The 13,537-nt window shown below is 37.7% G+C and overlaps 1 protein-coding gene across 1 annotated transcript in view; it reads left to right on the top strand.

Moving 5' to 3' along the window:
* The window catches only part of ptprn2 (protein tyrosine phosphatase receptor type N2), a 253,693-nt gene that overhangs the window by 75,244 nt on the left and 164,912 nt on the right, over nucleotides 1-13,537 (top strand). Inside the window, exons 4-9 of the mRNA XM_084108170.1 lie at nucleotides 4,139-4,256; nucleotides 4,630-4,750; nucleotides 5,569-5,971; nucleotides 9,038-9,274; nucleotides 9,418-9,458; nucleotides 9,547-9,974. Of these exons, the coding sequence (XP_083964296.1) occupies nucleotides 4,139-4,256; nucleotides 4,630-4,750; nucleotides 5,569-5,971; nucleotides 9,038-9,274; nucleotides 9,418-9,458; nucleotides 9,547-9,974 (1,348 nt within the window). The remainder of the gene's footprint in view (nucleotides 1-4,138; nucleotides 4,257-4,629; nucleotides 4,751-5,568; nucleotides 5,972-9,037; nucleotides 9,275-9,417; nucleotides 9,459-9,546; nucleotides 9,975-13,537) is intronic.

A 13,537-nucleotide genomic window follows, 5' to 3' on the forward strand; every position in this document is an offset into this window, starting at 1 on the left:
GCTTTGGATCTGGACGTGTGGGGTGTGTCGTGATTCTGCCTTCTCACACCGCACACCGACACAGGTTCATGAATCTGAGTGTCGCGGTTTCATATCGCATATCTTTACAGCCCTAGTCATTTTAGAATGTTAAGTTCTACTTCTGTAGTTATTTTGGCTAAAGTAACTCAAAAGTAATACAGGAGTAATGTAACGCATTACAATTCTGAAACAGTAATATTGTAAGGTAAAGAATTACTTTTTAATAACAGTAACAAGTAATGTATAATGTATTACAGTTTGGAAGTAACTTGCACAACACTGGTTATGACTGTAACCCTTGTTCCTTGAGAAGGGAACGAGATGCTGTGTCCCTCGGCCCCACTTTGCACGCTCCTGAGAACGACTTGTTTCGACCAATCAGAAGCTGACGCTGTTATGTGCCGGCATCCTTTTATAGCTTCCGCATCACGTCACGAGTGACGTCATGACACAACACCAATCAAGATTGGACTAGTTCTATACAGACTTCAGACGCGTCACGCTGAAGGCGTTCCCCAATGTGTCGATTCTCGATGCAGCGTCTCGTTCCCTTTTCAGGGAACAAGGGTTACAGTCGGTTCCTGTTTGCATGACGTGGAGTCAATAAATCCTTATCTTAAGTCAAATAAGCAAGCTGACATTCAGTACAATTTATATCTTTTATTTAGAATACATATAAATATAATTTACGTATTTTAGTTTGTCAAGAGATTTAAAGTGTCATTTTTGAATAGTGCGAATGTGCTCTAGTAGCTACGCAAGAACGAGCCTATGATTGAATCTGGAAATAAAGCAAAATAACTGAGAAAAATGAGAAATAGTCCTCAGATACAATGTCTGTAATTTATAGCAAAACATCTAGCATTAATTCAATCTCAAACAGATTAATTAAAATAAGTTATTACTCCACCACCTGCATGACATCATTAACCAATGTGGTTGAACGACCAATTTGCGACAATATGGTTTCAGGAAACAGTCGTGACTAGTTAGTTGATTTTTTCAACGATGCATCGCACTACGTTTTTACATTAGCGAGTTACGTTGTTGTTCGGGAAACACACCCCTGGTTGACAACCAACTGTAAGTCATCATCTTGGATCACTCGGGGTATAGCTGTGCTTACCTGCAGTTATAAATGCAGTGATGAACAGCTGTCTTTCCTCATTCAACTGGTGTTTGGATTTCATGTGATTTCTCATTGTGGTGGTGATATTATGATAACTCAGTTTCAAAAGTAACTGAGTAAAGTAATTCCATTTTGTAAGATAATTTTGTAAGATAATTTCCATCCAAGTAATTCCAAACTTTGCGAGGCAGATGACGACATTAAGTGGTCAAATACAATAAACTAGTTATACATGTTCCACAGCGCCACCCAGTGCATTTAATTATAACTGCGAGTTTTAGTGCTTGGGATTTATCATGGATTTACAGCATTTACGGCCAGCAAAGCAACGTAGTAAAATTCAAATAGTATTTTTATTTTTCGAATAATAATTACAGATCGAATATTCAACTATTCGTGCACACCCCTACTAATGATCGTCACCTGTGCCCCACACCGGAGGCCCCAAAGAGGAGCTCCTGAAGGATAAAAGGAGGAGTGACGACAGTGAAGGACGAGAGAGGACCAGGCCTATACTTAAGTATATACTCTATACTTAAGTCATGCCAAGGCAAAAGGCAGTAACTTCCACATTATCAATATTTGGTTGCTGATCACCATTAACAAAATCATTATAGTAACACCTGTATAAAATCTAGTGATCATGGCATTTATTTTGTATGATTTACAATTACTTATAGCCATCTACTTATTGCTATCCTGTGCTTTGGTTGCATTCTGATGGCATTAATACATTAGACATGACAAAATATACCATAGCGGTAAAGAGTATCTTCAAGTGGTACCGAGTGGCATTAGACTTGCTAAGCGCGCGTTCAAAATGATCACGATAAAACAGATCCTCACGCACATTTAACCCGGTGGATATAGCGGTGGATCTGAAAGACGCATATACTTTTACATTCAGATAGCCCCTCATCACAGGCGCTTCCTGAGATTCATGTTCGAAGGTGTCACGCCCCTCATACGTTCACGAAAAGTACAAACGCATGTGCTTTCCCCTTTGAGACTCAGTGGGGAGCGCATTCTGGACTACCTAGATGACTAATGCATTTATAGCACAACCTTCTGTGTTCTGCGTCTTTTCAATATGCAGTGGTATCAGCTGTCTGCCCTATTATTGTGCTTGTGCACTTCGCTTGTTCTGCGGATTTATTCCAGAAGCTGTGATTGTAGGTATAACCCGCTTGTAACAGCTGGTCTGATGTTGTATGCACCAGTACACTTGTTGCTTCATTATGTTGTATGCTCCAATATACCCTTGTTGCTTCATTATTATCACTCCCTGTGACATATTAGTCAAGTGTTGGCTCGATGGCTTCAGGATGGTGCTGAGGCGCCGGCGCAGTTTTGGCACTCTGCCAGCTAGATGCATGAGTGTTTTCAACCAGGTCCGGTACCCGAACTGGGTGAAGCGGGGCTTTAGTTCTTTGTTGTATTCACCTGCTACGGCATGTGTAACATTTTTCGGTCAACTCTGCATATATCCTTCGCGATCGATATCGCACGTTTGTCGATGGAGCGGGTTCAGACCATACAAAATGTTCTGACCGCGTTTGTGCAGGACAAAGCTCTGAGGACATCAGAAGTTACAGGGACTGATGAAAGCTGTACAAAGTACACAGGGTACACAGTAATTGCAATTTTACTGGACAGTGAAACAAAGGCAGAACACTGTACAATCTGATAAGGTAGCATTATTTCATAGAACACCGGCACAGTAACTTCATATTGACGCACGGCTAAAAGGCAGAGTACCGTAACTCAATTTGAGCGTTCCAAAATAAAGCCAAAGAGCGGTAACTGGTGTTACGGTGTTCTGCCTTGGTTTCTCATGGGCTTTTGGAAGTTACTGTTAAGACAACCCATTATTTTCTCGAAAAAACAACGGAACTGACTCAAGATACTTATCCACATGATAAAGGAGGTCTTGAATGTGCCAAAAATATCAATAGGCTAACTCATTTTCGACCAAAATAAGATTTTCGATCTCGTACGATGCATCGTTGAAGAAATCATCTTGCTAGTCACGACTGTTTCCCGAAACCATATTGTCACAAATTGGTTGTTCAACCGCGTTGGTTGATGTCAAGCAGGTGGTGGAGTATAACTTAGTTAGCAAACATTTTCTTTTGGAATTTAGATGAGAAATATATATATATTTTTTTAAAAGTATGTTTCAGTGTTATATTATTAAACATGTACAGCTCTGTTTTTTGCCTTTTTTAGATTTATATGTAAATAAATGATTTACATTGTTCAGTCCCCCCTTCTCAACCCCAAACATCAGGTATCCAAGAAAACAGATTAACATGACTGAGTGTCGGAGGCTGGTAGAAGGCTAAAGAGGTCTTATCTTTAGGGGCTTAAGGAGATACTCTTCAGATCTTTATTCGTTCCTCTGCATCTGTGGCTGGTTAATGGCATTCCTCCCATCCATCCATTCAATCACAGCATACCTGTGTCCCTTAGTGTGGTGAACAATCTCAAGTATGTCTGATTGGGTGACATTTGCATGAAAGCTGAATGAACACGTCTTTAGAATGCACAAGATGGGATTTGATGCGTTAGTTCGGTGTTTTTCTATTTATCTTTCTCCTCCCTGGAATTCAGAAGTGTTACTATTTTTATTGAGTTGAAGACAGTGGGTAGATTTGATGTTGACCAGAAGTTTAACATTTCTCAGAATGTGAGATTTTTTTAAAAATGAAAAATTCACGTGAATGAGTGAAGTGCTCTCATGAGGTACCTACACAAATTCTTCAGATTACTGTCTTTAGTCTGCAAGAAAAGATATGGACTAATTAACGTGAATACTTTGAATATCAGCAGCAAGTTATTTAACGTTCTGCTGGTGGGCAAAATGAGCAGCAGTGTGCTTTAACCATGATGTCTCTTGTTGGGTCTTTGTAATGTCTTTTTTAATGTCAGCAATTCAATGTATAAGTATATACTACTTTATGGTTCTCTCTGTCCCTTTTATTATAGGATATAGTTGGCTGGATGACACAACTCAGGATGTAATTTCAAAAGAGCTCTCACAACTCCCCAAGGTTCCTCTTGGAGGATTTACAAACACCTTTTCTCGTTTCAATGGCAATTCCAGGTGAGCTCCTAAATCCTCTGTTGTGTTACGTGTCCGTGACAGTAATGTGTTTATGGAAACTTTTTTGTAGTTGTTGTTGTGTTCTTATATTAATTCATGTTTGTTCATAATTCATTAACTAATGTTGATTTATGCAACTTAAAATGTTAAAATGTACAAATGTAATAGTATATTTACAAATAAACATTAATCAAAATGAATAAATAGTGCAAAAGTATTGTTAATTAATATCTAATGCATTATTTAATGTTGACAAATTGAACCTTATTGTAAAGTGATAATCCGATATGGACAGGTTTGTATTCTATGCACTTTTTTTCTACTGAAATCTGTTTATTTTGAACTGTATTTTACACATTCCCAATGGGAACAGGAAGCTAAAGGCTCAGAAAGAAGAAGTGAGCAGGGCACTGCAAAGGTACCTTCAAGGTTTCCTGCCTTCTGATGTTGCCTCCTTCAAACAGAGTCCTCAAGGGCAGCAAGTGCTTTGGAAGGTAAATCTCTAACAATAATATATATATATTATTAATATATATATATATATATATATATATATATATATATATATGAATAATGCTGTAAACTTGCATATCACTTGAAATAATACAGATGCAAATTGACTATATGGAAGTAGTCCTACTGATTTCTAAAAGGGCTTAACTTCAGCTTAGGACTGTAAACCATTGGACATAAACTACCATGTATACATGGATAGGTTGTTTTTTGTAGTTTATAAATGCACAATTATTTTAATGCACTTATATGTAACAAAGTGATCTGCACTTCTTTAGACAACTGGCAGACAATCACATAGCTACTGGGGACATTTAATGTGAGGTAGAACCTGCTTGGTACCCATACACCATCACCAAACAGTTGTTCTTGATGTTGTGTGAGTTGAAAAGTTCACTGCACTATTGAACATTAGTATCCTGCAGTGCTTTTGGAGCCAGCGTGTGTATATGGTGGTTTATTCATCGAAGCCCACCCTGCTGTTCTACAGTCAGTTTGGCCTTCCATTCTGCAGGGGTGGGAAGAATATAATTGTTTTATATGATCTCTCAAATAGAGCAGAACAATATGCAGAGCAAAAAGAGGGAGGCTGACACTCATGGATTGTATTTCCATGCACTTTAAACATTATTATCTTTGATCAGCCTTTGATAATGATTTCTTTTACAACAACATTTCCTTAACAAATTGGTACCATATGCATATTATCATTTTGGAAAGAGGACAAAATGTTTTGTAAAATTCACAATATGATGTTTGTTTTTTTAATTAATTTACATATTTTCATTTTACCCTCCAGTACAAGGGAAATGGACCCCATAATTATAAGGGTTTTATGCAGCTCAAAGAGAAGCCTCCTTCACCCCACATCTCCTTCCTACAAGGCCGACCTGATCTGCAGGCCATTGTGGAACAGCCTCCCCAAGGTCAATCATTCTTCACTGGGTTTGAACAGGATCGTACTGGAGTCCCTCTTGCTGAGCTTCAGCAGTATCAAGCTGGGCTCATGAGAGCACAAGATCCCAGTAAAGGTCAAACACAGGGAAAGCTGCGTTACTTCAGCCTTCAGCGCACTCCTGCTACCAAAATAGAAAAACTGCCAGGAGCTTCCAAGCAGCCTCCAAAGCCCCAAATAGGAAAATTGTTTTTCAAATCCTCAGCAAGCAGCCCTGCTTACAAGGAGGCCCTTAGTTCAGTAGACGGTGAGCTTCTTCTATATCTATCTATCTATCTATCTATCTATATATCTTTATTTATTTGTTTATTTATTTATTTATTTATTTATTTTTAAAGAAGCCAGAAAAAAAATGAACAAGGAATTAAATTCTCAAATTATGTTTAATTGAACTCATTTTATGTTACAGTTTTTCTCGATTGCTTAAACACTATAACCAGGCTTTTGAACTAAAATTTCAAAACCATAATGCCATTTATCAAAAAGCACACCCATTTCACTAAACTATAAACACTATTCCCTGTTTTGACACATGAGTCAGATTTGTTGAACTGTCACTGCAAAACTCTACACACAAATCCCTTCATTTCTCATTGCTTAGACCATGTTGTCATATAGAAAGCACTAGCATTCAATATTGTTCACTCAAGTCAGCACAGCTTCAGCTCAGTTAGCACACAATTACCCACGTGAAAACACTAGGAGTCAAAATTTAACACACATCAATCAGATCCTTCAATAAATATAAAAGGGCCCAAATCAGTTTATTGAGTTTTGGAACAATGGATCCAGAAAGACATGAAGGAAGAGATCGAGGATGGATAAGAAGGAGGAGGAGGAGGAAGGGCAAGGACAAGAAGACAAGCAGTCTCAGATGAAATTTAAGCCACTCTAGTTGCCCATGTCTTAGTCAATGGCATGACTGTGAAGGAGGCTGGGCTACGAGTAAGGCCAAATTTGAGTCGCTTTACCGTCGCCTCGAGAACCTTCAGGGAGGAGTGTTGACAAACAAAATTTTATCACTGAATAAAAGACAAACATTTCCAATAGCCTTTGATGAGGTGTATTTTCTTGCAAGAAAAGGCCAGCAGTCGTACAGTCACACAGAGTGGCTGCAGAATGTGACAGTGAAGGGAGGGCATCCTTTCTCCTTTATAGTCTTGACTCCCAGAATGTTATCTTTCTAGGCAAATGATGGTATTTCAACCATACGTGAAACATTCTTAGGCGTGTTCATCATATTGTATCCTTGAGTGGAGGCACTCCTGTCACGTAACAACACTCTTTACCATTCCAATACAATTCCATATTAGAATAAGGTTTGTGTGTGCTCTTTTACTGTCATATGATGGTCACACACATCTTACTGTAAGTAAATAAAAAAAAATTCGAGGAGAGAGTAAAAAAAATATATATATATTTTGTGTGTGTGTGTTGTACTGTGTAGTATGAATGAATAAAAATGTGCCAATGTATCCATAGGTTGTGTCTTTTGTATTCATCATGTGAAAAGGTTTGTGATGGGGGAACCACAAGCAACATAACTTACCAGTTTTGGAAATGTTGTTTTGAATTTATTGCACCAGTGTGTTAGACTGTGTTGTAGTGTGTGCGATTTTGAGGGCTTGTGTGTCCTGTCTAAAGGCAAAGTTTGTTTTTTCAGCAAGAGTGAATGGTTTTGAGTGTAGAGCTTCATTTTGACCTGAAAATAGGATGTTTGGGGAATTGGGTGAGACGTTATGGATTTGTGTTTACAGTTTTTAGAATACGAGGCATAGTTTCAAGAAATGTGTTTAAGCAATCGAGAAAAACTGTAATAAGGAGAAACAGGGTTATATTATAGAGTATGTTGGCTAGGATGAGTTTTTGCATAATAATTATCCATATTCAGGATCAGGTCTGAAGTGACTGAAGAAACATTTATATCATTATGATCATTTCTTTCCCGAAACTAAAAGGGTTAGTTCACCCAAAAATGAAAATTCTGTCAGTAATTACTCACCCTCATGTTGTTCCAACCGCATAAGACATTCATTCATCTTCGGAACATAAATTAAGATATTTTTGATGAAATCTGAGTGCTGGATCACTTCTCCATAGGCTGCTAGGTGACCGAAACTTGCTGGCCCAGAAAAGTTATTAAAGAGATCGTTAATATAGTCCAAGTGACTACAGTGGCTTAATCTTAAGTATATCAAGCGACGAGAATACTTTTTGTGCGCAAAAACAAACAAAAATAATGACTTTATTCCACTATTCATTTATAGTGTTTATTTATTCCACTATTCCTCGTAGTGTTTTTGCGCTGCGCGTCTGTGTTGCACGTCAACACGCATCGCACACATGACCAGCGTCGGCCAATTGTGAGCCTACGTGGTGACGTGTAACACAGACGCGCAGCGCAAAAACACTACGTGAACCAACTAGAGGCCCAGAGAGAAGGAAATGAATAGTGGAATAAAGTCGTTATTTTTGTTTGTTTTTGCGCACAAAAAGTATTTTCGTCGCTTGATATACTTAAGATTGAGCCACTGTAGTCACTTGGACTATATTAACGATCTCTTTAATAACTTTTCTGGGCCAGCAAGTTTCGGTCACCTAACAGCCTATGGAGAAGTGATCCAGCACTCAGATTTCATCAAAAATATCTTAATTTGTGTTCCGAAGATGAACGAAGGTCTTACGCGGTTGGAACAACATGAGGGTGAGTAATTACTGACAGAATTTTCATTTTTGGGTGAACTAACCCTTTAAAAAAGCACAATTATTTAATTATACATTTACCTTAATCTTAAAGAGACTCTGATAGAGTCACGGATTGCTCTGAGGCTTAAGTAAGATCCAAGCGCAGCTTTATTGGAAAATCCAGAATCGTAGTCATGCCAGGCAAAGGGTCAAGACACTTGCAAACAATCCACAAAAAAATACAAGAGACAAGGGAGAGTGCTCAGACATGCAGTGTAACAATTACAAATTCTCAATGAGAAATGACAGAGAGAACATGGTATAAGTAGGGTGAGACAAACAATATAATGACAAACAGGTGAATGCATTAATTCATGAGTCCGGGCAAAGGATGATGGGGACTGAAGTTCATGGCTGAGTGGCAAAGGTCAGAGAAGGAGTGCCCTCTAGTGGTCAACCTGGGCACACCAGCTGGTGACTGTGACAGAAAGAAGTAGAGATGAGAAACACAGTCTGACTCCAAATGTTTTATGTCAGATGCTATATAAGTTAGAGCAGGATGATGTTTGTACACGTGCAAAAAACTTTATTAGATAGTTTTTCTATCTTTACTTTTATTTTCTATTAGAGAAGTTCATTGACGGAGTGGTTAACCAGCTAGGCCGTCAGAGCGTCAATGTGGATACTTTAACCCCAAAAGACCTGGACCAGCTCTCCAAGGCCATTACCCAGGCCCTGCAGGTGGTTGATGGTGTGGAAGGAGTCAAAGGTAGAGAAGCCACACAGGATGAAGTGGAGGTGAAGAGGGAACCCAGTCAAGAGTCACATCAGGTGGAGAAACTAGAAGACGACACCACACATAAAGGTAGTACTCCCTTAACAAAGATAAATATTTGATTAGGTCCTCGTTACACATGCTTTAAAACCCCAGCTACAGCCCTTAAATTTTGACAATTTTGATCAATCAAGAGCCATGATCTTTACCATAATTTAAAATTCTGTTCACAGAAATTCAAACGGAAGAAACTGGCCTTAAATCTGATGACAAGGTAATGTGTTTATGCATAGATCCATTTGACTATGATACATCTCAGTGATGAAGTCAGTAGAATTCCCTGAGTAATTTTCTGTTTGCAGGACAAAGGTTTTATCAGCCAGCTGCTTGAGTTTCTGGATCATAACTCTGGCCATGGATCTGCTCATCCTCCCCAAGCAGAAGAGCCTTTTCTGGGGTACATCAACCAGCCAAACGCTGGAAGCCCGTTGAGAGCTAGTTTGGAGAACGTCCAGAGCCGGACAACGCAAACAGACCTGGACCTGATGAGAAAGAAAATGGAACCTGACACTTTGGATATAGAGCCAATGGTGGACGCTGAGGTAGAACAGTGGATGCACGATTCTGTAGACTCTCCAGAAGTAAAAGCTGAGGTTCAACCAGGAAAAGTGCCACAAAAAAATTCTGTGGAGAAAGAGGAGGTGGAAAAGAAAGGTGTGAGAGTGGAGGTGGATATTACAGCATATTCAAGTCCACATGACGGAGACTTTGGCTACATTATTACTGAAGAGTAAGTAAGAATAGAAACACTTTCATAGACTTTCTTGAGTAACAAGATGTTTGCACTCATGTAGGACACATGGATCTACAGTATGCTTTTGAAAGAAGTCTCTTCTGCTCACCAAGACTGCATTTATTTGATCAAAAATACAGTAAAAACATTAATATTGTGAAATATAATTACAGTTTAATATAACGGTTTTCTGTTTCAATATATTTTTAAAATGTAATTTATTCCTGTGATGCAAAGCTGAATTTTCAGCAGCCATTACTCCAGTCTTGAGTTTCTCATGATTTGATGCTCAAAAAACATTTCAAATTATCAATGTTGAAAATAGTTGTGCTGCTTAATACTTTGATAGAATCCATGATAAATGGTTTTTTTTTTTTTTTTTTTTTTTTTTCACGATTCTTTGATGAATAGAAAGAATTTAATTGAAATTAGGGCTGGGTAAAAAATATTGATTTCTCGTTTTTATTTTATTTATTTTTTTATGAACCAATATAGATTCTTAAACCCCAAGAATCGATCTTTTAGTCTATGCTGTTTTCAGTTGATGAATGAACAGAACTTTGTATCACCCTCCCATCCAATTAATTGGAATAAGCTTTGTCCTTTGTTACTTCTGATATGAAACAAAGTCTCTCCAAATTCTGTCCATTTTATTGCGTAATTCAAACAATTATACCTTTGGCGCTCTTTAATGTGGCTTGACAGATTTCTGTAGCACCTCAGTTCAAGTGGCATGTGAACTGATCATCTCTTCTGCTTTACTACTAGTTGTAGCATGAAATAAACACAAATGAACTTCAGAAAGTATATTGAAAGTAACTTACCGAAATCCGTATCATGTCTCATGTAATCGCTCAATCAGTGTTTCAACCATAAACTCATTAGTCAGCTGGAAAAATTAACTCTAGTAAAAACATTACTAGAGGCCAGTAGTTGGTGATGTCACTTTGTAAAGAAACGCTCCTATAGGCTGAACACGTAACACACATGTGCATGACGTCACCATTTTCACAAATTCACATTTTTACATGTTTAGACAGAGACCATAATGGTATCGTTTTCAAAAACGTGCACTTTGAAACCCGTTTTCAAAAGTTTGTGTTTTCTGGCCCCCAAAACACGATTGTCGTGTAAACGGATGGCCAAAACGCATAAAAAGATTTCCATTTTTAGTTAAAAACAGTGTTGTTTAAACGGCCCCTAAGTGATCATATGCAAATCAGTTAATTTTAACCTTTAATATTATAGTAATGTTGTAACATTCACAGTTTTGGTCACATACTAAATGAAGGGGATCCATTCATCCAAGAGCAGAGTTAAGAGTATTTAAGTTTTTGTGAGATAACCCAAATATCATATATATACACAGAACAGCAATATTGTCAGCAAATCGTTACATCCAAAGAAAAGGAAAGTCATAACTTCATTATGTTAGAACATTTCAGTTCAACACATGTTTGAGTCCAGGCAGAAATAAAGTCAATTTCTCACCACACCACAAGTAGTTCAGGTAAGAGGCGAGTGTTTCCAATATCCCAAAAGTTCAATAGAAATCCAGAAGTAGAAGTCCAACATAAAGTGTTTCAAACCATAACCAAGCACCAGTCCAGGTAATCAACAAAGGTGTAGAATAAGAGCACAACATAGTCCAAATGAAGTGTCCATATTGAATGAAGCCAAAAGAGAACCCTCTGAACAAATAGGCAAACACTAATCAAAATATGCAATTGACACATAATAAACATAGAATTACAAAATATATACAACTTACATTGAGCTGTAGAACCAATAAGGTTCCTCGTAATAGGGTTTCTTGCATCCGGCTCAATTGAGCAAACACTCAAAGCCATGACAGTATGGCCCTGTCCCAAATGGCACACTCTGGACTTGTGGACTTCCTCAGAGTCCACATTTTGGTGACGTCATGTAGTGCAGGCCTATAGGGCCCTTGGCGCGAGTCCACGAGGGTGCATTGAGAGGTATTTTTGGGACAGACACATATGGAAACACTTGATCGGATTGAAAACCGAAACTGGAAAGGACTGCGCATGTGCAATGAAGTAGAGATCGGATGTGCAATGAAGTCAGCAGGACTCAGTGGCATCTGGGCCCTGAAAAAAAAAAGTGAACATACTGATATCAAGAGAAAGGCCTGCACGATTTTTCTGGTTAAAATTGCTTTTTAAAATTCACAGAATACACACACACACACACAAATGTTTCCAACAATATATAATATAATGAACACCAGGTTTGTTGTGCCTTGTAGGCATAAGCTATGCGAAGTGCTGGATAAAATAATAATAACAATAACCTATAGCAGTATAAATATTCCAAAAGATTTCAGTAACAACTAAGCTAGAGAAAAATATATTGATTATCATGTTACTTCAAATGTTTCCATTCGTTATGATGATATGAAATGAGATAATAGTAAAAACATTAAGCCGTTTGGTGCGTTTTGCTTTTCAAATGCGATCGCGATCCAAAATATGATACATTCAAACGCGATCGCGCTGCAAAATATGATACATTCAAACGCGATCGCGATCCAAAATATGATAAATTCAAACGCGATCACGCTCAAATATAAAACATTATGGTTACCATATACATATCTACGTTTGAGCAGATATCCACAAACACAGTAACAGTAAACACGGGTCTAAATATTATAATATTCCCCATATATCTAGCAACAGTTCAACTGCAATGTGACATTTATGCAACAATAACAAACTAATATGTAAGAATTTCTTACCTTACATCTTTCTTGTCTTCAAATCGCATTCTTCTTCTTCTGATGTAAATCCAATGTAAGCTCAGGCGCGTCTTTCAAACTCGACGAAAAGTGAAGTGAAGTGTTTTGGTGTTTTGTTTTTGAGGTAATGAGCGAGTTCGCGTTCCATGTGGAGTCTTGCATGTGAATCTCTTTTGCGCGAGTGGGTGTGGCCAAATTAAATATAATGAGCAAGCATTTGAGAAGCTGGACATCTTGTTGGTTTTATACAAATTATTTAAACAGAGAATATTTGTTTTCGTTTTGAATCCGATCATTTAAAAGTACACACTTAAATGTTTATAAAGGTATATGGCTCATAAATGTGTGACAAGTATTCCCTGAGTTTTGTTTCAGTTTATAGACTTGCTCAAGAAAAAAAAGTTCACCGCGACGGAGAGGCAGAACGCACACCCTGTTTATTTTCTTTATTTTACAAAAGCACAATGTTTTGATTTGATTGTAAGTGGACACATACAAAAGTAGAAATATCACAGATTCTTTTTTTATATTTCTTTTTTCTGTATGACCATAAATGACGGAGTAATTAAAGTTTATAGTGCTACAATGTGGAGAAAATCCAGCAAAACGCGCCCGCGCGTTTGCCGACCTCAGAGGGTTAATGTCACTTTTCATCAATTTAATGTAGTCTTGTTGAAGAAAAGTTTCAATTTCTTGAAAAATCTTACTGGCCAAAAACCTCTGAATGGTAGTGTAAATGTACTGAATATTTTTATATAATCATTCAAACATGTAAATAAAAATGGACTATACTGCAGGT

Source organism: Abramis brama (genome assembly GCF_963993115.1).
Source record: "Abramis brama genome assembly, chromosome: 3".
Lineage (NCBI taxonomy): Eukaryota > Metazoa > Chordata > Actinopteri > Cypriniformes > Leuciscidae > Abramis > Abramis brama.